Source organism: Acomys minous (assembly GCF_964271855.1).
Source record: "Acomys minous genome assembly, chromosome: 14".
NCBI classification, from domain to species: Eukaryota; Metazoa; Chordata; class Mammalia; order Rodentia; family Muridae; genus Acomys; species Acomys minous.
This window is the reverse complement of record NC_140496.1, coordinates 58,160,575-58,188,309: the sequence shown is the minus strand read 5'-3', so window position 1 is coordinate 58,188,309 and position 27,735 is coordinate 58,160,575. Positions and strand designations below refer to the sequence as shown.

The 27,735-nt window shown below is 49.5% G+C and overlaps 2 protein-coding genes across 7 annotated transcripts in view; one reads left to right on the top strand and one right to left on the bottom strand.

The window, feature by feature from the left end:
* Nucleotides 1–12,436, top strand: part of TTF2 (transcription termination factor 2) — a 30,963-nt gene extending 18,527 nt beyond the window's left edge. For all 3 annotated transcript variants that reach the window (XM_084757194.1, XM_084757192.1, XM_084757193.1), the window contains 10 exons: nucleotides 587–740; nucleotides 1,035–1,126; nucleotides 1,814–1,896; nucleotides 2,438–2,571; nucleotides 2,695–2,865; nucleotides 5,710–5,768; nucleotides 7,039–7,189; nucleotides 8,078–8,160; nucleotides 9,077–9,151; nucleotides 11,213–12,436. In XM_084757194.1, the coding sequence (XP_084613320.1) occupies nucleotides 587–740; nucleotides 1,035–1,126; nucleotides 1,814–1,896; nucleotides 2,438–2,571; nucleotides 2,695–2,865; nucleotides 5,710–5,768; nucleotides 7,039–7,189; nucleotides 8,078–8,160; nucleotides 9,077–9,151; nucleotides 11,213–11,357 (1,147 nt within the window). In that variant the 3' untranslated portion in view covers nucleotides 11,358–12,436. The remainder of the gene's footprint in view (nucleotides 1–586; nucleotides 741–1,034; nucleotides 1,127–1,813; nucleotides 1,897–2,437; nucleotides 2,572–2,694; nucleotides 2,866–5,709; nucleotides 5,769–7,038; nucleotides 7,190–8,077; nucleotides 8,161–9,076; nucleotides 9,152–11,212) is intronic.
* A 4,833-nt stretch (nucleotides 12,437–17,269) lies between these two features.
* Nucleotides 17,270–27,700, bottom strand: TRIM45 (tripartite motif containing 45). Of its 4 annotated transcripts, none has more exons than XM_084757201.1 (6): nucleotides 26,855–27,700; nucleotides 24,540–25,273; nucleotides 22,775–22,904; nucleotides 22,116–22,230; nucleotides 19,385–19,511; nucleotides 17,270–17,546 (listed from the first exon to the last, which is right to left on the bottom strand). In XM_084757201.1, exons 1-6 carry the CDS (start codon nucleotides 27,340–27,342, stop codon nucleotides 17,398–17,400), a joined length of 1,743 nt encoding a protein of 580 aa, XP_084613327.1. In that variant the 5' UTR covers nucleotides 27,343–27,700; the 3' UTR covers nucleotides 17,270–17,397. The 4 variants fall into 4 exon arrangements, with proteins under 4 accessions (XP_084613327.1, XP_084613329.1, XP_084613328.1 ...); XM_084757203.1 differs by having other exon boundaries at nucleotides 22,116–22,225; XM_084757202.1 differs by lacking the exon at nucleotides 19,385–19,511.
* Between the last annotated feature and the right edge of the window lie 35 nt (nucleotides 27,701–27,735).

Sequence of the window (27,735 nt, the reverse complement as noted above, 5' to 3'; positions counted from 1 at the left end):
TCTTGTGATGACGCTGTGGTGTGCCCAGGTTATCTTGTGTGGCAGGTGGCCAGCTTTAAAGGCAAAGCTTTCGTGAGAAAACATTGTCAATTCACAGGCTGATGCCACTATTTTGTGTTTATACAAAACTCTAGAGCAGCATGATTAAAGGAAACCAAAGCCGGCATTCCTCAGTCCAGGAGCTGTTTTAGGCAGCTTTGTTCTAAATATATGGACTGGGGCAGGATTGCAATTTATTTGAGGCAAACAGAAAGAATGCTGATTTTTAAAATGCTAATTTTTTTCCAAGTGAGCCCATAAAAGGCTTCGAGCTTTCTTTGTTAACTTTAATTCTAGCTGTCCGTTGTATGTCCTCTTGTGACTGTTTGGTGTTCGTGTCAAACGCACACCTCCACAATGTGGCTTTCCTTACTGACTTGGGTCCTTTTGGCCTGTCTAGCAGACATTGCTATGGAATTTACTGTCAGATGGGCTAGGATGAGGGGGCTAGAGGCTCTGATTTGTTTTCATCTTGGGCCTTTGAACACGTACCCCACCCTCTCCTGGCTCTCCTTCCCTGATGCGTGTTTTTCCTGGCCCTGAAAAGGTTTCTCCGCTGCTCCCCATTTGATGAGTTCAGTCTTTGGAAGAGTCAAGTTGACAACGGCTCAGTGAAAGGAGGAGAGCGGTTAAGCATTTTAACCCAGAGCCTTTTGCTGCGGAGAACAAAAGACCAACTGGACTCCACTGGTAAACCTTTGGTAACCAGACTTCTACCTATGCCCTGGAGGCCAGGGAGGGAGGGTGCCGGGACCTCAGGTGGACCAGCCTCTCAGTGTCAGGAACCTCCCTTTCCTTTTGAGGAGCCTCCTTAAAGTAGTCCCTGGTGCTATGTCAGTGTAGCCCTTTGCAGTGGGGGTGGGCGGGTGGTGTGGGAGGGCGCAGGGCTGCCGTCCAGAGGCTGGTGCAGAGAGCCAGTGTGCTGGGGGTTGCTCGGAAGCATTCAATGGTTCATAGACAGAGCTTCACCCCAGACGCCTTCTCTCATCTTCCAGGTGCCACTGCCCCTGCGTAGATTTCAGCTGCACCATTTAAAACTTTCAGAAGATGAGCGGGCTGTTTATGACGTCTTTCTTGCAAGGTCAAGGTGTGTGCCATGAAGAAGCAACTTCTCTTGTGCTTTGTCCTGTCCTTTCTTGGCTTGGGGGTGAGTCTAGTCTTAGATTTCCTTAAGTTTCAAATAGGACACTACGAATTATATCTTTATTTTCTAGAAAACTCCCGAACTATATTTCTTCTTAATTCCTTTTTCCCTCCCTCTGTTCTTATCTCTGTTTCTCATATACATTGGAAGGGGAATTTTGACCCCATTTTTAATTGGCGTCTTTACATTAGAAATTGGAGAGTATCAAGTCTGTCTGCTCTTCTGGGGGCTGTGTTGGATAATGACTCTCTTTGACCTTTGACCTACCACCCGGCATCTCACCAGAGCTTAATGAAAACAGCTTTGTAATCTTTCATATTGTTTGTTCTTTGCATGCTGTCTAGAGCACTTATCCTCAGAATTTTAGCTCCTTTCCACATGGCACTTTTATTTTCAAGAAGATTGTGGTTTTTGTCTTCTTATACTTTATGCTTACTATGCATCCTCCTAAGTTTTTGTTTTGTAAATAATAATAATTGATTATTGCTGTGCCTGTGGCTTGTGTCTATTGTGAGCTTGGCATCACTTAGCCAGTGTAATCCATATCGTGCTCAGGCCCCACTCTGTGTTAGTAAGCAGTCTGGCCTTAGTGGCCGTGACATGTGTATTTCCTTCCTTGATCTGAGACAGGTCAGCTCTCCAGTCCTATCTAAGGAGACAAGAAGGTAGAGACAGCCAGCCTGGGAAAAGCCCCGACAACCCATTCAGTAGAGGTAAGCCAGGGGACACTCAAGTAAAGTAGCCACTGAAAGTGGGAGTTCTAGCCTCTAAAATAACAAAACAGGTTATGGGCTCCACATATCAGGGAGACCACATTTATTAAAACTTGTTCAGCCAGAGAGATACACTGATCGGAGACCATAAGGACTTGTTTTTGCTTTCTAAATCTGCATTATAAAACATAAGCAAGCTAGCAGAAAAACCCAGTATTTCATTTGACTTCATAAAAGTCAAATGATACGCCTCAGCTGGGGAAGGTACTTGCGCCAAGCTGATGACCTGAGTTCAGTCCCGGGGCCCCATACAGTGGAAGGAGGACAGAACTGACTTCTGCAGGCTGTCTTCTGACCCCCACATGCATACCTTGGCACACATACCACCCCCCCCCCCAATTTTTTTTTCAGTATGTGATAGCTAAGTTATTGAACCTCAGATCAAAAGAAGTTTGAATAGCCTCAGTCAGCTCCTAGTTCTTCCCGATGCCCTGTCTTAAACCCCGTACTGTTTCCTGGGGCTTGTCTTCTCTCTTGCAAGTGGCTCGGGAGTTTGGGTCCAGTGCGCCCCAGTGCTCCGCTGCAGCTGACTCACAGAGGCCCAGCACTGTCCACGTCCTGTCCCAGCTTCTGCGACTTCGCCAGTGTTGCTGCCACCTTTCTCTTCTGAAGTCGGTGAGAGAAGGCTCTAGTCTGTTGCCAAGGAGAAGGCTGCCCTGGCGTCCTCTGTGGGATGGGAAGGACTTGCTTCGTACACCGTATCGTATACTAATGTTCACTGTTCTCATGATTTCCAAGGCTCTGGACCCGACAGAACTGGAGAGCGAAGGCCTTGTCCTGTCCCTGGAAGAACAGCTCAGCGCTCTGACCTTGTCCAAAATCGATGTCTCAGAGCCGTCACACACTGTTAGCCTTAATGGCGCATCCTTCAAGGTGGAGCTTTTTGACGACACACGAAGGAGCACCAAGGTACTTTTGTCACCTCTTTTGTCACAGAGAGACGGAATTACCGACTTCCCTGTGTGGGTTGCCTCATTTGTGCACATGGGAAGAGCATGTGAGAGCAGCCTTAGGCTGTCAGAGTGCATCCCCTGTAGTCTTAAAGCCTTGCTTTGTCATTCCTAGAGGACTTCGAGAATGCTCTGGGACAGCTCTGCCCCACATTACTAGGGAAGGGCTACCAGTTTCATGCTGGGAATGGGGACTGAGCAAATGCAGTTTACTTAGGGAAAGCTTAGAAGGCAAACCACAAAGACATGACCTTGGAGGCTGCAGTGTGTGCAGCGACATGACCCTGGAGGCTGTAGTGTATGCAGTGACATGACCCTGGAGGCTGCAGTGTATATAGTGACATGACCCAGAGGCTGCAGTGTGTGCAGTGACATGACCCTGGAGGCTGCAGTGTGTACAGTGACATGACCCTGGAGGCTGTAGTGTATGCAGTGACATGACCCTAGAGGCTGCAGTGTATATAGTGACATGACCCTAGAGGCTGCAGTGTATATAGTGACATGACCCAGAGGCTGCAGTGTGTGCAGTGACATGACCCTGGAGGCTGCAGTGTGTGCAGTGACATGACCCTAGAGGCTGCAGTGTATATAGTGACATGACCCTAGAGGCTGCAGTGTATATAGTGACATGACCCAGAGGCTGCAGTGTGTGCAGTGACATGACCCAGAGGCTGCAGTGTGTGCAGCGACATGACCCTGGAGGCTGTAGTGTATGCAGTGACATGACCCTAGAGGCTGCAGTGTATATAGTGACATGACCCAGAGGCTGCAGTGTGTGCAGTAACATGACCCTGGAGGCTGCAGTGTGTGCAGTGACATGACCCTGGAGGCTGCCGTGTGTGCAGTGACATGACCCAGAGGCTGCCGTGTGTGCAGTGACATGACCCAGAGGCTGCAGTGTGTGCAGTGACATGACCCTGGAGGCTGCAGTGTGTGCAGTGCCATGACCCAGAGGCTGCAGTGTGTGCAGTGACATGACCCTGGAGGCTGCAGTGTGTGCAGTGACATGACCCTAAGGCTACAGTGTGTGCAGAGACGTGACCCCGGAGGCTGCAGTGTGTGCAGTGACAGTTGCTCCACTTGCTGGGAAGCTTCCGTCCCGAGTCTCGTTTCCTACAGAGCCTCTGTCCTCGTTAGTTACTGAGCCCTGATTCATAAAGGATCTCTAAGGTACAGGGCTTTCTGCAGGAAGACAAAGCTACACTGGAACTAGAGGCCTGCCTCTATTGGCTGCGGATGTGCTTCACCAGCCTGCATGCCCTCAGAGTGCGGCTTCCTTCTCCTCGTCTCCACCACTCTCACCAAAGCTTTCTAAAAGATGTGCGCTAGAAAGGAAGTCACTGCCAAAGAACAATTACACCAAAAGAGAAATGCTGCCTCTTACTTAAAATTTATTGTTGATGGTGGTTTTTTCTTTGTTGTTTGTTTGGGTTTTTTTTTTTTACACATTTTATTTTGTGTGCTTTCCTTAGTGAAATTGTGGAAATCACAGGAGCTATTTCTCTTTTTGTACCATGTAGGGTCTGGCATGGAACTCAAGTTGTCAGGTGTGGTAGCAAGTACCTTACCTGCTGAGGCATCTTGCTGGCCCTTAGTTACATGAACCTAGGTGTTTACCATAAACAACTGAAGATTAAGCCCCGTCTGTGACCAGATTGTGTCCTCTCGCATCCTCTGGTTAGCTGCTGTGTCCTTGCCTAACACTCTGCTAATGTGGTGCTTAACAGGAACCCACGGCCATGTTAGCTTCATGTAAGCAGGAAACAGCTTGAAATCGGGAGAACTATTTTGCTTTCTTTGAGTGTCAGGCTAGAACCTTCCAGCAGTGGTCTAGAAGCCTGGAGTACAGGTGGGGACCAGACATGGATGTATTCATCCTCGGAGCATCTGATGTCCTAAAAGGGAAGGATAGTTACTAAAGCAGTGGCTGTAGTGTGATCAGAACCATGTCAGTAGAAACCAAGTGTAACATAGGCATTTGGCACACAGCCCACACTAAGTTGGAGAGGCTTTCAAAATGATACCCCAACATATGGCTAAACAAGACCAGAACAGTGACAATACCAGATAGACTACTAATGTGGAGCGAGAGTCTCCCTGGGCCCTCTCCCTAGCAAAGCACTACAGGCAGCCAAAGACTGCTGCTGAGAGATGGGGCGGCCTCTCCCAGGGATGAGGCCCCTAATTGACTATCCAGTTCAAAGCGCCAGCCTAGAATCATATATACACAAGCCAGACTAAATGGAGTGAGTAGGTTATACTTAGGTATATATTTATGTGTGTGTGTATATAACAATAGTAAGTAAAAAGTGGGAGTGGGGGTGCATGGGAGAGGTTGAAGGGAAGAGTGCCAAAGGAGAAGTGATGTGATTATACTTAAATTAAAAATTAGAAAAAATTTCTAAAGCAAAATAAAACAAAAACCATGACATTGAGCTGACACAGAAAATGATGTTCTCAAATAGAGGGGACAGGTGTGGCCTATTGAGTAAAGAAGTTCAGTATGATTGGCATGGCCTTTGAGGAAGAAATAGTGAGGAGTGGCCAGTGCAGAGGTCAGACGTCAGAGCAGCATGGACCCAGCAGGTCATTTTAGAGGCGTGGGCTTTATCCTCAGTGGGAAGTCATGGAGAGGAGAAGGGCAGTGGGCTCCCATTTAAGAAACAGCCTTCTGGCTGTAGATGCGTGATAGACAAGCCAGGCCAGAAGCATAGAGGCTGTTCAGGAAATTGCTTCCGTTATTCAGGGAGGGAAGAGAGAAAAGAAAATGGCTTAAACTGCAATGTTCCGTGGCCTCTCCCAGGTGTCCTCTCTGCTGGCGGAACTGGAGGCAATCCACAAAGGCCCAGGCTCCCAGAAGAGGTAAGCGTCATCACCCGCTTCTGCAGGGGCAGTTGATGTTTGTCGTGCTCTCAAGTCTCAGCTCAAGCCATGCCCCACAGAACGCACAGGGCTATGGTATAAATTCCTGTAATTTCTAGTTAAGATACTGTGATATGCTTTGAACAGGACCCCTGGCTTACCACGCCCCTGAGGATCTGGCTAAGGTATCTGAACCAGCAAAAGAAGAGAGAATCATGGGAGGGGAGCAGGAAGTGACAGCTCGTAGATCAAACAGTGAATATAGCAGGCTGCTACTGAGCTGCGTAAGCTGGGGCTTAGTCAAGCGGGCTCGCTTTGCCCTTTGCTGTCCCGTCACATGTATAACACACGTGCACACAGATACATTTGTATTGCACAAATGAATGCATTTGTATATATGAGGTAGTTCCTTATAAAGCTCTGGTTAAGACATGCTTGGGGTGAGCAGCTGTTCTGGTGATCACAGGACAAGTAGCTAGTGTCCCTTTCTCCAGGACCTTGGGGTTTGTTGTTGTTTAAGATTTCTTTATTATGTATACAGTGCTCTGCCTCCATGTACACCTGCACACCAGAAGAGGGCATCTGATTACATTATAGATGATTATGAGCCACCATGTGATTGCTAGGATTTGAACTCAGGACCTCTGCAAGAGCAGTCAGTGCTCTTAATTAACCTCTAAGCCATCTCTCCAGCCCCAGGACCATGGTTCTTGGGTGAACAATAGAACCCCAAACAAAAGACAGCAGGAGTTAGAGCTTTAGCCTAGTCTCTTTTTTCTGACTCTAACACCAGTGGCACTTAGCACGAGACAGATTGTAAACTGACAGCATGACCTTAAACTGAGCCTGCGTTAGCTTCATGTCACCACTGTGAAAGGCCTCACAGGGGCGCTTCGAAAGCAGATGGGTTTCCTGTAGCTCGTGGCTCTGGATGCGCCCACTGGCTCAGGCTGAGGGAGGAGCCGGCATTAGCAGGCTCTATGTCGGAACAAGTAGTCACGCATCAGGCAGGAAGCAGGGAGGAGGTGAGCTGTGCAGTCCTCGAGCCCTGCCTCCCCCAGGCGCTACCTCATCCACTCACAGCTCCCCACGCTGCCACCTGGGACCAAGCTTTCCACCCAGGTCTTTGGGGGGCCTTGCCCTTCGGGTAGCAGGGATTCCTCTTGTGTGCGTTTCGTAACTAATCCTGACACTAGCGGCGTTACGGCTGCAGAGGAGCCTGCTTAGCCTTTTGGTGGTTTTGGGTTTTTTGTGTTTTCCTCCTCTCTAGTGTCATTGTCTCTCAGTGGACCAGCATGCTGCAAGTGGTAGCCCTGCACCTTAAGAAGCAACGACTGACTTACGCCACCATCGATGGCTCTGTCAACCCCAAACAGAGAATGGACTTGGTGGAGGCGTTTAACCACTCCCAGGGGCCTCAGGTACCGACCAGCACAACGTGGCAGCTCAACTTAACCACAGTCTTGATCCTTCCAGTTGTTTATAGTTTATTATTTATTGCGGGGCCTCACCACAGTGCACAGCTGCTCTAAAGAGACTAACTTACAGGGACTCTCTGTAGAGGAGGGAGCCTTGCAGGGTCTGTGGGCTTTTGCTGTGAGATGTGGGAGACCAGGGCAGGGAGGACTTCAGAAGCCCTAGCTGAATGGAAGGAAGGGTAACTCAGCTGTGGGGGCACGGTGGTAAGGCTAGCCGGAGCTGACCACCCCAGGGTCTGAGTTACAGTGTCCCTATGCTTTTTGAGGTTGACCCTCATGTGAGATGTGAGAATTTTTTCAAAGGCAAGGTATGAGAAATGGCATCATAATGTTTTAAAACATAATGGGAAAATGTGAAAAGAGCACATTTCTTGTGTGTCTTAACCTCTTGAAGTAGAGATGGAAAGCTGCTGGGTAGCCGTCTTCCTGTCTCTACAAACACCCACTGTAGTGAGAAGGGGCTAGTTTGGCCTGTGTTTCTGGAGGTTTCAGTAGTCCGTGGTCAGCGAGCCCTGCTTTGGGGCTTCTCTTATGGGAGTGGACTACAGCGGGAGTGTGTGGAAGGAAACAGCCCCACATTTCGGCAAGGAAAGAAAGAAGACAGAGAAAGAGAGTCAAGGCCCCATTATACCCTCCAAAGGAAACGGAAGCTCCCAGTGACCTGAAGCTCAGTAGTGCCAATCCCATAAAGGTTCCACCGCCTCTGACCTAGCACCATGACGGGGACCACGCCTTTGCCACTTGGCTTTTTAGGGTGCAGAAGGCCCAGCCTGCGGCAGATGTATTATAAGGCCGAGTGTGTGGAAGGTAACAGATTGTTTCCTTTTGAAGGTCATGCTAATCTCGCTCTTGGCTGGTGGTGTTGGACTCAATCTGACTGGAGGAAACCACCTCTTCCTTCTGGACATGCACTGGTAACTTCCGGATTCTCCTGTCATGGCCCAGCAGGGAGAGAGAGCTGTGGTAACGGGGCAGCAGTCTGAGAGAGCCTTTCAGAATGCCGTGCAGACGTTCTGTGTGCCCGTCTAAGTGCCGTGTAAGGCTGGCTGACGGTCCAGGACTGCTGAACGACCATTCCGAGACTACTTCAAGTAGTTTTCAGGCCTGCACCATCATGTTTTCCCAGGCACTGTGGCTGGGGCGACATGTCTAATTCTCTACACAGCGTCAACTGCTGCCAAGAGCCAGCTTGCTATGTGTGGAGCATGTGTGTAGGTTTACTTAGGATTCTCATAAACACAGACAGAAAAACATACTAGGAACTACATCAGTTTTGATATGGAGAATTATTACCCTGACTCAGAGAGGTAAGATGAGGTTAGTTTAGAGTTGATGATGAGAACTTCTAAGGAAGGGAACAAATTATACCGCAATGATTGACTTCACTGAACACTAAAGTTGAAAGAAATGTCTCAAACTCTTAACCAGCTCTTAGGTTTCCAGGTAGGCTGCACAGCCTGGAGGGTGTGGTTAGGTAACCTGCCTGTGTTGTCCAGCTAGTTAAGGCCAGCGAGGAACCCCGCTTTACCTCCGATCCTTACAGGGACTGACTGCTGACAGTTTCTCAGCAGTGGGTAAAAGATACTGGTCTTCCGGGTCAGTGCCTCCTAGAACAGGGTTGACAAACTTCTGTGAGCATTTCGGGCTATGCAGAACACATAGTTTCTGTGGCATGTTTGTTTTTGTTGCTTTCTTAAGCCCCTTGGACAATGTGACACTTCTTAGCTAAAGAAGCATACAGAAACGTGCTGGTCTGGACCCTGCAGCCGGCCATGGCTGTCAGCCCTGTGTAGGACATTGGTGTTTCTGAGTTACACTTCTCCTCTACAGGAATCCCTCACTTGAAGACCAAGCTTGTGACCGGATTTACCGAGTAGGACAGAGGAAGGATGTTGTCATACACAGGTAAGCAAAGGCACCAGGCCTAGTGATGCTAGCACTAATGGTGTTCTGCAGGCAGACCTGCGGGGCTCTAGTCAGGAAGGGAAAGGAGATCTGAGGGAACCTGTTGGTCATGGCCAGAGAGTAAGCGTGTGTGGTGGGTGATAGGCCACAGCTCACTGAGGAGGCAGCTGTGAAAGGCTTGCTCCCTATCCACTCTTTCCCTTTGTCTTTTTTAACTTTTTAATATGACATAATCTCATATAGAAAAGTTGCAAGGAAATTACTAGAAAGTTCCTATCCCTCCCTCCCTTCCTCTCTCTCTCTCTCTCTCTCTCTCTCTCTCTCTTTCTCTCTCTCTCTCTCTCTCTCTCTCTGTGTGTGTGTGTGTGTGTGTGTGTAGTGATCAACAGTCGAATGGTAACATCGGTGTAATACTAAGCCTGATCAATCCACACATGGTGCCTTATCTCCCAGTGGCGTCCTCACAGCAGATCCCACAGCCTGTGTAGTGTTTGGTTGCCATGACCTTGTGTCTTTTAATCTGACACAGTGCCTTATTCTCTGATTTGTTTTTGATTTGTTGGGATAGGGTTTTTCTGTGTAGCCTTGGCTGTTCTGGACTCACTTTGTAGACCAGGCTGGCCTTGAACTCACAGAGATCCTCCTGCCTCTGCCTCCTGAGTGCTAGGATTAAGGTTGTGCCATCCCCACCCCCACTTGTTCTCTGATTTTTGACTTTGACTTTGAAAAGCACAACCCATTACTTTGCAGAATGCTCATCTTTGGGGCCTACACATCTTTAAGAACAAAAGAACCTGTTTTACTCTTTTTTTCTCTTCTTTTTTGCTTCCTTGGCATGACTGGGTCTAACCTGTATATCCAGATAGATCCCTGCTAAATACCCAAACCTACATGTGTAAGTGCACATCCATCCTAAGTGTGTAAGTACTCATCCATCCTAAGTGTGTAAGTGCACATCCATCCTAAGTGTGTAAGTACTCATCCATCCTAAGTATGTAAGTGCTCATCCATTCTCACTCACCTGTTTGCATTCAGACACCAAAGTGAGCATTTACTGAGTGCTTGAGTGTGCCAAATATAATTATACCCTCCAGAATAAAAGTGTCAATTTGAAAGTTTTGCTTCCTACCCCTCAGTATATACATGCGCACCATCTGGGTGACTAGCACCGCTTTTCCAGCATAGCCAGAAACTAGACTCCTCCTCCTCTCTCCCCAGGCGAGGCCTACAGTTGTATCTTCTAAACTGCTAGCCACCCTTCCCTTCCACCCCACCGCCAGCTCCTTTTCCAGCTCTGCAGAGTCCTGTGCTCTGTGTTGCCAGCAGAGGGCTCTTTCTAACCGCTGGCTTTGCGGGGACACGCCACGTCACCTTCATCAGTGCCTCACTTCCTGTAGCTTTACGCTGTGTCAGGGACAGCCACTGAGGATTTGGCCCACAGCTCCTGCACTTTTGCCACCAGTAGACATTACTGGACAGCACGATCTTTAATCACACATACCACGTTCCAAAGCTCAGCCACAGCTTGCACGTGTTCTCTTTCCCTGGGATGCGCGTGCCCATTCCACCAGCCCATCTAGGAAGGCCCTGGTCATCCTCCACACCACACTCCAAGTTAACGCTAATGGAGCCTGCCTTCACTGCATCACACAGACTGCCTTTTGTACCCTGGACACGCTCCCATTTTGTCACTTCCCATAGGACACGGTATATGTGTCCTTGAGTGACAGCAGGGTGACTCTTCAATTTGAAAAGCCTGGTTAAGTATGGAATAGCTAAGCGGTCAGACACTAAACACACGAGGACACTGTCAGAAGCTTCACCTTGAGGCCTTGACCTTGGCAACACAGAGTTTGTTTTAGATAGAAATACCTTCTGCAGTTCCCCTCACTTCAGGAAGAATGAACATCTGTGGTGTATCACTGTGGCGGACATCATTCCTGACAGTTGTGTGGGTTCCCTGCTGTCTGGTCATCCTAGGGGAGCAATCTCCTTAAAGCTGGAGTGAGCGTGCTGTGCTGAGCCACTTGGACTCTGAGGTTTGTTATCATTTGCTCTTAGGTTCGTCTGTGAGGGGACGGTGGAAGAGAAGATCTTACAGCTCCAAGAAAGGAAAAAAGACTTGGCCAAACAGGTCCTTTCGGGGTCCGGAGGATCTGTCACCAAGCTCACACTGGCTGACCTCAAGATCCTCTTTGGCATCTAGTGTCCCCTGCTGGGCCTGGAGGGGATGCTCATCCCATGACCCCAGAGCCCTCGATAACTCCAAGTGAGGCATGCTCCTATGCCAGGAGTTGAGGATGGCTCACCATGAGAACCATCTGCTTAGCCAATCATGTGTATCGCTCAGCTTATTTAAAGTGTGCCATAGAGACCGACCGGTGCTTTCAGATTTCAGCCTGGCATGGAGGTGCATGCCCCTAATCCCAGCACTTACGAAGCAAGAAGATAGCAGGTTCCAGGCTGGCCTGAGTTAGTAGACTCAAAACAAATCCAAAAAGTGCTTTGGAAGTTAGTCATGTCGTCCATAATTATAATTCCTGGCACTTGAGAGGCTGAGGAAAGATTGGGAGTTAGAGGCCAGTTTATGCTACAGGGAAAACTCCAGGCCAGCCTGGGCCTGAGTGAGATCATATCTTAGAAAAACAAAGCAAAACCAGCAAAAAGCTTTGGCGTTAGATGGTCTGGAGGAACTCAGCAAGTCATTACAGGAATATAATCCCAGCTCTCTGGAGGCAAAGGCAAAAGGGTCTGGACTCTGCGGTTAGCCTTGGTAACAGGGGGTTCTTTGGCAGCCTGAGCTACATGGTGACACCCTGTCTGTGAAACAGCCACAAAGCACTGTGTTGCCACATTCATGGCTGATGGTCCAGGCAGGTTTAGGGTCAAAGATATTTCGCATATAAACAGATGTTGAGTATTTATCATGGTATCATCTGACATCTGTCATTTAGCCTGTGCATCATGTTTCATTTAGGAGTATACCAGCATCAGTGTGATGGTGCCACTCAGTTTCATCACTGTATCATTAGTATTTGTATCATTTGATAACACAGTATTTGTCATTTATTCTCTGTATTAATATTTATGTCAATTTTACTTGTCATTGGCATTTAACGCTGTTGTGTCATTTAGTTTATACCATGGTAGCACACTGTGTTGTTGGTATAGTCTGATAAATGTGTTCAACAGTGTCACAGAGGTAACGCAGATCTTGAACTTGTGGTAACCCTCTGGCCTCAACCATCTGAGTGCGAGGACTAGGATTAAAGGCATTAGCCACCATGCTTGGCTCACTAGTCAACTTCTTTGTAAGATGGTGAGTTTGCACCCTGGTCAGTGGGCAGCACGTCACAATGTAGGGACAATGCAGTGGAGGTTCCTGCAGAGGCTTGGTGACATCTGCAGGACTCAGCCCAGCACCGCAGGTTTCTCACCGTGCCCGCCTCCCTTATCTGTGTTGGCCGTGAACAACCTGAGGGAATAAGCCTTTCTCAGTCCTAAAGTGCCATGTAGGTGCTAGTGACAGTGCTATGGGACGATGCTAGAAGTAGCATGCAGAACATGGGTGCAGCTGGCAGAGCCAGACTGAACAGTTCACCAAGGCACAGTGGTCTCAGATACCACATACACAAGGAGTTTGCTTCATGGAGGTTTACATTTGACTTCTATCTTGAATGATGGTCAAGTAAGAGCAGGCAGCAGCACAGTATGGCTGGGTGGCATACTAGGCCCCCTCAAACTCCATCCGGGACTCCTTGACATGCAGCTGGGAACAGCAATAGGCCTTTATGGTGCCTTTATGGGATGTGATGCCTTCCTTTGGCAATCATGTGGGTTAGGGTTTTTTGTTTTGTTTTGTTTTTTAATTCAGGTTGCCTGTATTTCCTTGGTGCTGGCATCACAGGCATGCTCCACTGTTGTCTTCCTCAAACGCTGTATTATGGCCCTTTATACGCAGTGTTATTCCCTTGGGAATATTTCTTGCTCAGCGTCATGGCTTTTTGCAGGATTCTCAGGTGAAGTCAGATTCTCTTACACCCAGAGGATAGTTGTGGTACACCTGTACCATCTGGCTTGTTCCCTGAAGTCTTGTTTAATTTCTTGAGAGTTGAGCTTATGGAATGGGATGCTCTCCTGCTGTTTTACAGCTTGTCTTAATGAGGTTTCTGGTCTTCAGATAAAGCATGGCCAAAATCAACTTGGAGAGAAAGGGTTTATTTCAGTTTACAGCTCCCAGGTCACACTCTATAACGGGGGGGGGGGGGGGGGGGGGGGGGGATGAGGACAAGAGGCGTGCTCTCCAAGGCTGCTGAGCCTGCATCTTATAGAACGCAGGACCACCAGCCCAGGTGGCATTGCCCACAAAACAAGAACATGTCCTACAAGCTAATCTAATGGAGACATTTTCCCAGATGGCCCCGGTTCCTGTCAAGTTGACCAACTAACCAGCATACAGCATCAAGCCCTCTAAATGTATAGGAAGAAAACAATAACATATCTGCAAGCACAAAGGGAAATAATAGAAACTTTGAATTTGTGGGCATATAATCTATATTAGAATGTTTTCATCGATAAAAATGAAATTAGGGCTAATTAGGTTTGGTGTAGTACAGGATAACCATGAGGGATGAGGAAGAAATAGGTAACGGCCATGAGATATGCTTATACTCTGGAGTCCTTCCTACCCAGGTTCCACAGTAAAGCTGAGGTGTCTAAGAAAGGAAGGATAGGGAATTATTTCTGTTCTCAATTACCTGTACATTAACTGAAATAATCTATCAAGCACCTACTGTGTGCAAGGGTCTGCTGAGTACTCCGACTGTGAGGAAAGCAAAGCCAAACATAAGCCTACCTTCCTGAGGCTTAGCATCGAGCACTAACAAGCATTACTGTCACTTGGTGGCCAGAGCTGTGGTGGAGGACCTGTGGAGCTGAAGGCTTCATGACGGAAGCTGGCCTGTGAGAGCTGAGGAAGCGATGAAGGCATGCCGTATCAATATGTAGGAGCAGACACAACACAGTTGTGTTCTAATTGGCATTCTCTTTATCAGCCACACCTGACGCAGGTACGCAACCTCTGGAGTAATGCCGAGCAATGATTGCGGGGAGGTAAGAGGACGGTGGGCTGGCAGATATGAGGGTGTTTATTTTCCAAGACAGCCAAGATGTTTATCCTATTACAATATCCCAGAGGACCAAGCCTCTAATTTGCGGCTTTTTTCTCAGCTGTGACACCAGCTGCATCACTTACATCATAGAGCTGCATCTCGGCAAAGCTTCAGTGTGCACATTTGTATCCAAGACAATCCAAACCTCCAGTTTTCTCCTTGCTGTGGAGTTTGGGATTTTTTCAGATTGCTCTGACTTTCTATGCATCTTTCAGATACCACAGTACTGGATTAAATCTGGCTGAGACCCTATTATTGTACAAGGAAAAGCCTAACCACCCCGCTGCTGCTAACAGAATTGTTAGCAACCATGGGATGTGCTTACTGTCTTGAGTCCTCTGTACTTGTTTACAGACTGAGGTACTTGTCAGGATCTTGATGCCCCACTGAAATCAAACTTTCCCACAGAGGGCTGGACAGTGGCCCATCTTCTCCAAGGGAGACCCGTGAGCTTCGATGCATACTGGCTGCACTGACTCAGACACCTGGGGAAAGATGATGTAATTCGAGAGACTTCATGGCAGAAGACTCCCTGGATGTCTGAGGCAATTGGAAAATTCAAGGCTGCTCCCTTGGGTGCTCATAATTTAGCCAACAAGTCTGATAGAAGGTTAAGACATTTTCCTTAGTGGTGTTTGGTTAAATGAGAAATACTTGGGTTTGGGAGAATGGAAGTCATAAAACATACTGAGTAAAACCAAAGTGAAAATTCTACCAGTTTTGACTTTCACTCATTCGATATTCTGTTGTCTCAACTCTGAGCCAAAACCTGTCCTGCATGGGGATAGCACACTTACTAAATGTCAAGTCCATGCCCTCAGGGAGCTCAGAGTCCAGTTCAGCAGATGGTGAAGAAGCTGAGGCAGGGGGATGGCATCTCCTGGAGCGGGGGTGAGGGGGTTACTGCTGTTAGGGACCTCACTAAGGGATGGTAGTGGACACTAAGAGCAGAACCTTGAAGAAATCAGAGTGGATCAAGAGGTATACATCTTTGAGAAGGGCATGTCAGATAGAAAGCCAATTTTAAAGAGGCTCCAGGTTGAGACTGTGCTGAGCACTAGGAGCAGCCAGCAGGGCCACTGTGGCTGGGTAGGAAGAGCGTGGATCAGGCATGATGGTCACACATGGTAACTTGAAGCTTGGTGCTGACTTTGCTCCGAGGAAGGTAAGAGGCTCCCCACTGGGCAGTACAGTGGAAAGGGGAAAGGTGGAGGCAGGCTGGTGAGAAGGCAATGACAAAACTTTGAGGTGGGAAGTCCTAGCATTTCAGACCAGGACAGTAGTGGCTGCGGAGGGCAGGAGTCAGATGTGTTGGAAGGGTCAGGAGTTCCCTGGGGTTTGGGTATGTGTGTGACACGCACGGTGCTTCCAAGGCTCCCCACCTCAGGGCAGACATTTAAAGTGCAGGGGAGGACGACAGAGGAAGCAGTTTGGTGATGGCAGGCAGGGGGAAGTGAGAACTGGGCACTGGGAGGCATCTGGATTTGAGTGAGGTGCTTACTGTACACAAGGGAGATGTGACACAAGCCATCGGGCGTGACAACCATCTAGACAGCAGTAGACCCACAGGGGACGCATGAGTGAGTCACTGTGTGTCGGTGGCATTTAAGTCACAGAATGAGATGTTGGGAACAGAGGAAAATGGAAGAGCTGCTTTTCAACTCTGCTGAGCATACAGAGAACGGGAAAGTGCAAGGATGAACAAAGGACACTGGGAAGGGAACGGTCGGGCAGAATGCAGGAGTGATGCCTCATCAAACGTGAAGACGGCATTTCAGGGAGAAGTAGCATGTTCCATTTGCTGTGCAAAGCTGTCCTAGGCACTGCAAACAGTTTAGTATCCTGACCTGTGACCCTACTCAGTGCTACTAGAACTTGTATCCCCAAGATTGTGCCAGGTATTACTCAGGGAGGTGGGGGTGGGGCAAACCACCCCTGGCTGAGAACCAGTGACCTCAAAGCATCAATGGTGAGCTCAAGAGGCACCTGACTCTTGGCCCAGAGGCAAAGAGTGAGGGACAAACAACCAAGGTGATGGGAAGTGCTGCCTTCTGGGAATATCAGAGTCTGCTTACAGAAAGGAGGTAAAGGGCAATGCTCTCAGAAAAGGAAGAGACTTAGTATCTTAATGCCTATGGCCAGGATGCAGCAGCTTCAAGAAGGAAATGTAGTCTGTCGCGACCTGACAGGAGCCATCTAAGTGTGTCGCGTCCTTTGCTTTACCCAAGTCACCACTCCAATGAGCCACTACTCCCTAAGGGGTCTTATGACACAAATTTCAGTAATTATATTTGATATATTCAGGGATTACTGCTATATAAGAAACCAAGAATCCCAGAACACACAAAACGTATACAGGGAAGACCTTGGCCGTGCTGAGGCAGCCCTAAGGCTTCTTCCCAGAATCCTGTAGACACTAGAGGGCACCCTGCAGAGTCAGTACTTTCAGCTGTTAGGTAAAATGACCCCAAAACCCCTCTGTTGTCAGAGCTGAGAGGGTGAAGGACTCTCCATCATCTGGCATAGGAAGAACTGCAGCAGGTGGGTGAGCGCTCTCCACTCCGCCCCGTGCCATTCCTCCTTATTAACTGTCTACTGTGAGCCCTCGCCTGAGTCTCACCTGAACAGCAAAGTCTCGCTATCACTGACATAAAAACCACTGAAAGTGTACTGACAAAAAGTGAAGGGGCAAGGGCTTTCATCCTCTGGAAGAAGGGCTTAAAGTCCAGCTCGGGTAAGCTGAAGAGATTGTCATTCAATGGAAAGTCAGGAGAGGGAGTCCTGCCTTCCCCTACCTTCCCGTGGCACACACCCCTCGATGCCCATATGAAACAGAGAAGAGCCTCCCACGGCTGGTCTTTATCAGCCTGCCTTGACAGCAGTGGTGGCCTGAGCCCAGCCAGGGTACAGGCGAGAAGCTCACACCCACAAAAGCACTTGCACTGTGACGTTAGAGAAAGCACTTTGTCTTTAATTTTATCAGCCTCTATAGAACGACTTAAGCTCTGGGTTTACCACACATCTGAAGTCATGTTGGCTTCAGGTTTACCAGTTGAACTCATCCCCAGGAAGCCATCAGAGTGCCACGGTCCTAAGCAGACTCCTCGGTGCGCTCTGTCCACCAGTGTATGTGCACTCAGACTTCTCGATAAACTTCCCACAGCACGACCAGTGCGGACGGCCCGGGTGGCCTTTGTGCCCGTGGCCACAGCCAAGGTACCCACCTGCATGACACAACAGGAGGAAAACAACTGCAAGTAATGTGCAGCTCTCACTACATGTTAAGCCTGGCAACATTCAGGCTAAAGCTGTGGAAATCTCCAGAGCTACCTCTTTCACTCTACTGTAATGAGAACTGTGGGTAGCCACGGCCAGGCCCGGCTCTCAGAACTGTGGGTAGCCATGGCCAGGCCCGGCTCTCAGAACTGTGGGTAGCCACAGCCAGGCCCGGCTCTCAGAACTGTGGGTAGCCACGGCCAGGCCCGGCTCTCAGAACTGTGGTAGCCACGGTCAGGCCCGGCTCTCAGAACTGTCTGGGATGCAGCCTGAAGATGAACTAGTGTGCACTTTAACCGTTAGATGAACTGGTCTGGATCTTAACTATATTCAATGAGCGACATGAAAAAAGAAGAGTAGATTAATGGAAAAGGAGACAGATCCTGAATTGATCACGAAGGGTACAAAAGCTTATTTTGTGGGCCACCATTAAAGACATGATGGAATTTTTTTTTTTAAGTTTATGTATATGAGTGTTTTGCCTCCATGTCTATCTAGGTAGCATGTGTGTGCCTGTTTCCAGAAGAGGGCACCAAATCCCTTTGGAGTAATAAATAGTTGTGAGCCCCCATGTGGGTGCTGGGAATTGAACTTGGGTCTTCTGCAAGAGCAGGCAGTTCCCACATGATTGCATCTTCACAGCCCCATGATAATTTAAAAAGAAAAACAAACATTTTTTTAAAATCTCTTACCTGAAGTTCTGCCTTCTCAAAGAGCCAGCCATTGCTCAATCATTGCTCTCCATCCCCCCACACTGCTCAATCATCCACTCCCTGATACCCCCACACTGCTCAATCATCCACTCCCTGATACCCCCACACTGCTCAATCATCCACTCCCTGATACCCCCACACTGCTCAATCATCCACTCCCTGATACCCCCACACTGCTCAATCATCCACTCCCTGATACCCCCACACTGCTCAATCATCCACTCCCTGATACCCCCACACTGCTCAATCATCCACTCCCTGATACCCCCACACTGCTCAATCATCCACTCCCTGGTATCCCCACACTGCTCAATCATCCACTCCCTGATACCCCCACACTGCTCAATCATCCACCCCATGATTCCACACCCCCCACTGCTCAATCATCCACTCCCTGGTATCCCCACACTGCTCAATCATCCACTCCCTGGTATCCCCCCACTGCTCAATCATCCACTCCCTGATACCCCCACACTGCTCAATCATCCACCCCATGATTCCACACCCCCCACTGCTCAATCATCCACTCCCTGGTATCCCCACACTGCTCAATCATCCACTCCCTGATACCTCCCACATTGCTCCATCATCCACTCCCTGATACCTCCCACATTGCTCAATCATCCACTCCCTGATACCCCCACACTGCTCAATCATCCACTCCCTGATACCTCCCACATTGCTCCATCATCCACTCCCTGATATCCCCACACTGCTCAATCATCCACCCCATGATTCCACACCCCCCACTGCTCATTCATCCACTCCCTGATTCCCCATTTGAATTTCGTCATGATTAGGATGGGGATACAGACTGAATCTGAGAATCCCCGGGAGGAGCACAAGGCCTCTGGGTTGCTGAACTGTATCAAGAAAGAACTCAGAACCTTGAAGCCTTCATCTCGATCAGAACAAGAGGCTGGTGGCACAGGTTCTCCGTCCTGCCTCTACAAGTTAGAGTGCAGGAAGGAAAGCCTCAGTCCAAGCACCCTGACCTAGTAAGGCCGAGAAGGGAAGGACCCTTGCTTGCTGCTGCGTGGGCTAGCAGGCTTGAGAGCACTGAGCGCCCTTACCTGGCATGGTGCCCCCGCAGGCACAGCGTGCAGATTTCTGGCCTCCGCTTGAACAGAAGGTACAGCAGTGAAACACACCTGAGTGTGGGCGATGCTTTTTCCGCACAGTCACAGTGAACGGTGAGCCCTGAAGGGTTTGGGCCAAGAGCAAAGAATGGCACCTCAGGCATCACAGGGTGTGCTGGGCGCCAGTGCATAGTCAGCAGGCTCTAAGGCACAGCGGGGACAAGGATGCAGGACAGCAATGCACAGGGTAGGGACTTCTCAGCTGGAGGGGACAAATACAGGTGCAGTGTGACTGGACCTGGATGGGTGGAGGCCTCCTGCTATGTGCCAGTCACGTCTCACCGGGTGACAGATTGCTCACACAGCTACTGAGCCTCTGGCACTGAAGACAGTTCCAGGGTCAGCTCATTTTCAGAGACATTGGAATTAGCTCGGGCTTGGCTCAAGCTCTTCACAGATTCTGCCTCCCTCTAGCCTTGCACGCAGCAGGAATGGAAAGCTCGGGCTTTCGTGTGACTGACCGGCTGTGGTCTTAATTCTTGAGGCGTCTCAGGGGTGGTCACTAGGCTGCCACCATCACAAGCTAGGACATAAGCAGTGCTTCCTGCAGCTTCTTAGCTGCGTGTCTCTTCTCACGGAGCTAGCACCTTCCCCCCACCTCTAGACCCTGGACACCACAAATCTGTTTGTCCATTCTCTTATTGGTGGACCAGAAGAGAGAAAGGTTTAGCATGTGTGGCTAATGAGTCTCAAGTTAGTAACTCTAGCCACTTTTTCTTCAAGGACAACTCCTGTATTTTAATTCTTCTCTTACGTTAAACACAAATGTCTGTTAAGTACTGTAATTTTCCTGTGGAAGCCTGGTGCCTTAGAAAACTTCCCAATGTTAAAGTCTCCCTCTTTTGAAGAGAAGACCCACAAGCTAAGCCTCTAGACATATAAGCCAAAATCAACCTTTCTTTCTTTCAAGTTGATAGCTCAGTATTTTGTCACAGTAATGGAAGGCTAGCAAATACCCAATTTTTCTTAAATAAGTAAATAAATAAATAAATAACCTGGATGCAAACATGACTGGCACATCCCCATAATCTCAGCCCTTCGGAGGTCAGGGCAAGAGGATCAAGAGTTCAAGGCCAACCTGAATACACAGTGAATAGTGTAGGCCAGCCTACAGACTATGATGCTAGCCTACAGACTATGGCAGTAGCCTACAGACTATGACTAGCCTACAGACTATGGCAGTAGCCTACAGACTATGACAGTAGCCTACAGACTATGACACTAGCCTACAGACTATGATGCTAGCCTACAGACTATGGCAGTAGCCTACAGACTATGACAGTAGCCTACAGACTATGACAGTAGCCTACAGACTATGACAGTAGCCTACAGACTATGACACTAGCCTACAGACTATGACACTAGCCTACAGACTATGGCGGTAGCCTACAGACTATGACAGTAGCCTACAGACTATGACGCTAGCCTACAGACTATGACACTAGCCTACAGACTATGACACTAGCCTACAGACTATGACGCTAGCCTACAGACAATGACGCTAGCCTACAGACTATGACAATATTCCATCCTTATCTCATACAACAACAAAATTGAACAAAACAAACAGAAGATAAAGTAAGAGGTTCAAACTCCAATTTTGGTTACAGGGCCACTGTCTATTGGAGCAAGACAACTGTACCTGAGTAGGCTTTGAAGAAAACGGAAGTAAAGTATACAAAACATGCAACCTATTCATGACGCACAGTGATTAGTTAAGTAGTAATGGCCCGGAAGGAGTCTTCCTCGTGCAGAGGTCACATGACTAACATGACCACAGTGGTGCCTATGGCTGTCAGTGTTACGTTCTGGCTGAGGAAACCGAATGCTTCAATGTCAACAGAGATTTTTAAACCTCTAAACCAAGAAAGCTGGGCATGGTGGTGCCTGCCTTTAATCCCAGCACTCAGGGAGGCAAAGGCAGGTGGATCACCGTGAGTTCGAGGCCAGCCTGGTCTGCAAAGCCCAGGACAGCCAAGGGTATACAGAGAAACCTTGCCTCAAAAAACCAAAACCAAACCCAAAACTTCCTAAGCCAAGAACTGTTACACTTTCTTATGGGAGGAGGGTTACTGGCTCCACGGTTCGGATTCATATACATTCTGTGGGCTGAGGTTACGCAGATAAATGACTGGTGAGACAGCAGGAGGAGCTGTAGCCCTGCTGGCCCCGTCGGTGTGAAAGGTGCCTGTCTGCTAATGCACTCCTCTGTGCCCAAGACATCGTCCCAGACTAAGATTCCCAAGGAACTAACCGGGAGAAGGAGAAAATGCAACGTAACTGCCAGTGGTCGACACGGGCAGCGTTCTTAGGGCCATGGACACCCTCTAGTAAGAAAAGTCACAGAGGGGCTGCAGAGATGGCTCAGCGGTTAGGAGCACCGGCTGTGCTTCCAGAGGACCCAGGTTCAATTCCCAGCACCCACACGGCAGCTCACACCTGTCTGTAACTTTCAGTTGAAATCCTCACATAGACACACATACAGGCAAACCACTGATGGGCATAAAATAATAAATAAAGAAATCTTTAAAAAAGAAAAAGAAAGAAAGAAAAGAAAAGTCGCAGAATCTGGGCTGCGCCCATGATAAACAGTCTGTCTCATCTCTCACGCAGCTGGTCCTATGAGAGACCCTGAGCTGACAGTAGGCGCCGGGGCCGTCCTCACCTGCACGTGCTGCTCGTGGACGCAGACCCACACAGTGTAGACTCCAGGCTCCTTGGGGGTGTAGGAAACATGGTATGATCCATCCTTGTTGTCCTGGACCACCGTTCTGACTGGACTGAATGACAGGAAGGGTTCAAAAGGCCATTCCCTCTCACAGGCTGCTCCAGCTGCCCTACCTGAGGCATCAGTCACTGCATTTAGTATGAATTATACGCGTCCCTCAAACTGAAGGTAACTAGCATCCGGTCTACGCCAGTCCAGCATCCTCAAAACCCAGCCCGGTCCTGTGCTCATGTTTGCAGGTCTCTGTTCCATGGCCCTTTCTCCATATGCCAATCACAGAGGGAGAAATATAAATACAATCCCAGAACAATTTTACAGGAAAATAGGCTAGGTTTAAGAAAGGGGACAATTCCATTACACCTCAAAAGAAACTTCTGTCCATTCCAGCGTTTGGAATGTGGGCAATCTGGGGGCAGGGGAGACTGTACTGAGAGAGAACTAAGCCCTAACAGCTACACAAGGTTTAATGGTGTGGAATCATTTTCCCCCGCTCACTGTGGAACTGTGAGGTGAAGGAGTCCAGTTACAGCTCTCGTAACTCAAAACTAGTTGTTCCCTCAGGCCCATGACACGTGGCATGTTTAACACACACCCACCTGCCTTTCTTATCTTTGGGGACAACTGCGACCTGGATGTTGTCCCCTCCCCTGCCCATGCTCTCTCCTGCGGCATCCTTACAAAGCAGGGTAAAAGAGGCTGTCTGCTTCTCTCGAGCTCTGTGGAGATCTGCAAAAGACAAACACACAGTGCTCACCTCAGAGGCAGAAAGGACAGACCTGTCTCCCCAGTCAGTCTAAACAAAGCTTGTGCTTCCTGGTTATTTGAAGGGCCCCGTTCCCTTCCCGTTCCCTTCCCTCTTAGGCCATACCCCCATGGTACCCTCTGGGTACCATCCCCCAACCTTGCTCCAGAGGCCTGGGCTAAGTGGTTCATCAGCAACTGCTCAGGGATTGCACAGGATTCTGCATCTTAACTTCGGCCCCAGGGAAACTGCAAATATTAAGGATTCGTCTCGGTATCCAAGGAAAGCCTTTAGACCGGTATGAGACTGGTATCCTCAAAACTACCTTCTGTAAGTCCCGGGTTCTGCACGACTGGCAGAGGATGTTGCAGTCCAGCTTTCAACCTCCCTGTTTTGAGGGCCTCTGCCACTCAGAAGCTAACGCCAAGGTGCTGGGAGACTACCTGCTGGCTACAGCCTGCAGGCCAGCATGCAGATAAAACAGTTTCTCAGCCTCAGGTTGGGAACTACTAGGTGTTATGGAGAAGCCTGGGGGGAAGGGGGGGGGGACTAGGAAACCCCTGAAACTGTATGCCCTACTTAGTGAGTACATCTGGAGAGATCATTCTCAGAGCAATCTGAGATGCCCGAAGAGTTAGGAATTCCTCGCCATCGTGAAGGCAACTCAAACCCATTTCTCCCATCAGGGTTCGTCTGTGAAATATATCTGAACACCATGCTTCCCTTTGGAACAGAGCATTGGTGTGAGAAAGCAATGCACCGCTTTAGAGCCAGCAGTCAGAGGCAGGTGGATTTCTATCAGTTTGAGGCCAGCCTGTCCCACACAGTTCCAGGTCAGCCAGAGCTACACAGTGAGATCCTGTCTCCAAAACAGACACAAAACAAACCCCCTCAACCTACAAAATCATTTGAACTACCAGTGATATAATGTTTGCATAAACCACAATGGTAGGGAAGAAAGGAGGCCACGATCTGGTCTTCCTCGTTGCTCTGAAACCCTTGATGCAGCACCCACGCGCCAGGCTGCACTGTGTGTGCCTCTGAGTGGGCAGATGTTTTCCTTGTCCTAGTCCCTGCTGTTAACCTCCTGTGGCGTGGCCAGAGTCTGTCTCCCCACAGCACAGCCTGCTCCTTAGGGTTCTTGGGAGCTACCGCTCCTCTAAAGCAGAAAATGCTCACGCCTCACCTCAATATTCATAACTGCAGCCTGCCCAGAACAAGCGGGGATGAGAAGAGCAGGGCAGAGGGCTGCTGCCTTTAATGGCGGTACGCCTCTCCCCCACGGGAGTGCTCAGAAGTGGAGCACTCCTAGGTGAACAAGCCTCACTCTGCTGTTGACACACGGTCTCGTATAGCCCACGCAAGCACCTCAGACTTGCTGTCCGTAAAGAGATGCACAAACTTCTGACCCTCCTGCCTTCATTCACCTGCCAAGTAGCTGGGTGACAAACAAGTGGGGTGCAGCCATGCTCAGTTTGATGTAGTGCTGGCGATTGGGCCCAGGCTTTATGCAGGCTGGGCAAGCGCTCTGCCAACTGAGCTACAGGCTCAGACAACGAGCAGCTATCGAGTCCCTGTGCCCTGTCCCCTCTGTGCCGGTGGCGGGAAACGCTTCCTACCTTCTCCCTGAAGGACGCATTTAGCTGGGTTCACTTCTTTGGTGTTAATGGCCCCGTACACTTCGTAGCCTCGGCACTGGCCTGCCTTCTCCTGAGGACAGAAGCAGATCTTATCGCTGACTCCCAGGCGGGCGCTGTATTCCACCTTGTTCAGTTTCCTGAGCCGTTCCACCACCACTCCCTTGGTGACGAGGATCTCCAAGTCTGAGCCGCTGGTCAGCAGGTGCTCGGTGAACTCCACTCCGGTGCGCATGTCTGCCAGCAGCTGTTCCAGCTGTGCTTTCTGCAGCTGCAGAGAGGTCTCCTTCTGCACCCGTATGCTGTCCAGCTGCTTGAGCAGCCTGTCCCGATGTTCCTCAATGGCTTTGACATAGCCTTCGGAGAATGTACGGACGTCGGCGGCCACGGCCTCCACCCGCTCCTGGAGGGCACTGTCCATGCTTCTGAGCTGAGCCAGGGCTTCCTCCAGGGCCTCCACGTGAGGCTGGGTCCCTCGCAGCAGCTCTCGCACGGAGTCTCCGTGCTTGTGGATGACATTGCTGGTGAAGTCGTAAGGGTGCTCCCGGTGCTCCCCAACGACACAGTCCCGGCACACAGGCCGGTCGCAGAGCTCACAGAACAGCCTCAGCTCCTCGGCAGGGTGAGTGGGACACAGGATGGGCTTGCCGACGCGGCTGTAGCCTTTGAGGTCCTTCAGGTCCACCATGGTGTGATAGGTTGTCTTTTTCTGCCGCCTGGGAAGAAGCAGCCGGGAAGAGGAAGAAGTGAGGGGATACCTCTACAGGGAGCCAGGTTCTAGGAGTTAAACAGACTTGAGTCATCTTCCTCAGACCTTATACGAGACTACGGGCTCCTCTTTGCGTCAGCGTTCCTCCACAGAGCGAGGCTAGTGTCTATCTGGGTCTCCTGTTTAGAGCCTGGCTCGAGAGCCATCTTCCAAAGATGCCATGCTGACACTGCGTGCCAAGAAACTCTCACTCAAGACTCAGTTTGGTGAGTTTAGACAAGAGCCACAGGCCACTTCCTAAAACATGGAGGAAGGACTAGCGCCAAGAGAAACAACGGTGCCAGACAGAGCTGCGCAGCAACGACAGCAGCCAGCTGGCTCTGACAAACCCTCATGTTTAGTTAACATCTTAGTAAAGCAAATTCCTACATCACGGACATTGGCAGGCCAGCATTTCCCTCAAGAGTCATCAGCATTAGTAGAAAGCGAAATCAATGGGCACTAAAAATCAAAGTTCTCCTTAATTCCTCTCTTCTATAGCCAGCTAGGAGACTCAAGAACACCCCGGGGAAATGCAGCGACTGCTTGTAGAGTTCCCTGGTACCAACATCCCATTAACCTTAAGTGTGTGTGTGCCTATTCTGGTCCGAGCGTGGCCGCGGAGAAAATCGGTCAGCTGTTGGGTTGGCATCACAACAGTCGTAGGGGTAATCATACAAGTTAAAAATAGGGAGCAAAGACAACTGGCGAGGCCAGAAAACAAAGGGCGGTCAGAACTTTAAAAAAAATGTTCTAGTATAATCCAAATATCTTGTTTAGTTTTTTGTTTTGCTGTATATTCTAATGCACTGGGGGTGGGGGTGGGGAGGCAGAGTAAAATGACCTAGTAAACTATTCTCGGAGTGTGTTAAAAGACAAAACATCCCAAATTAGCATCTGCCAGCCTGCTCTCTGGGTGCAGAAGGGTAAGTTAAGGCACAAGAGACTGATACCTATGCTAAGAAGGTGGCATGTGTTTAGTAAAAAAGGGCACAGCAGATCTAGCTCTGAATTGAGGACTCAGTTTAGTCACATGGTTTGCAGAAGTGAGACCCAGGACACCTCCCTCCCCCGCAAAAAAAAAAAAATCACAAAATAATGCTTAGCTTCTATTTCCTCATTTGATAACTAGGGATGACACAGCACCCATCTCTCTGTAAGTCACGATGACCAGATGAGATCAAGTGCAGGGTGTATGCCAGCACAGGAATCCTGTCTCTCTGGTAGCCAGTGCACATGCACCCAGCGAACGACTGGGGATGCAAGGAAACCCGATGTGCTCTGTAAACTGACACCCGCACTTTTATTACTACAGTTATCAGCCGTGTTAACTTCCATCCTAGAGCTTGTGAATGCATGGTGTGTGTGTGTGTGTGTGTGTGTGTGTGTGTGTGTGTGTGTGTGTGTGTGTGTGTGTGTGTGTTTTGCCTTCTGATAGTGTCTGAGAAGGCCTTCATTCTGATCCGCTCACCAAAGGGATGTATATGTATATCTTGACATCTCTTCACTTTGCCCTTAAGCCACAACAAGTGAGGTTTTCCCTCATTACCTATGAGCCTGGCAGCAGAAGTGGCAGAGATTGGCTTTGCAGGTCTGACACCTCTTCTCTACTTCTCTGTCGCTGCACAGGTCACACACCAGGCCCTGGCCTTCCCCACGCAGGCTCTCCAGCATCACATCGTTCATGGCCAGGTGGTCTATCGTTAGAGCCTTCACTCCACCCAAGGGCAGGTCCACCTGAGCATCACATACCGGACAGAGAATGCCAATCTGTGGCTGCACGTTGCGTGACTTGGGTTCCTGGAATAGTGAGCCCTCAGAGCTTGTATCTGAGTCACCCCCTCGGATGTCCACTACTGAAAACGGCTCCAGCTTTTCCAGACACGTGGTGCACACGGTGTGCAAGCAAGGCAAGAGCCTGGGGGCTTTGAAAAGCCCCAGACACAAAGGGCAGTGAGTCTTGCCTGAGTTCCCAGATGCGTTCGCATCGGGGTGTTTCTGCACGAAACCTACAAGCGGCTCCCTGTTTTCTGACATCGTCCCCACCTCTGTACCCAGTATCAGAAAAGGTCCTGGGCAGTCCTATAATACAGGTTAAATTCACCCAGAGACAGAGTTCCCAGAACTTGAACAGAGACCATGAGGCCTCTCGTGCTGAAAATAAAGGGGCAACTGGAAAGAGAATACCTCTGAGGGACCATCCACAGATCTACTCCGGATTTGTGGCTGGGCCTTTCCTTTCCACTGCATCCCATCCCCGCCCCGTCCGAGCCTTCCTCGATCACCCAAGTCGTCCTCCTCGCAAGTGCTTCTAGGTCTAGTCCCCCGCTAGTTCTGCCACCACCACCACCTTGACCCCAGCATGTCGTGCCCTCCAAGGCAACCCCCCTCCCGCCCCACTGGTCCCGCCCCCACCACGCGACAAGCACG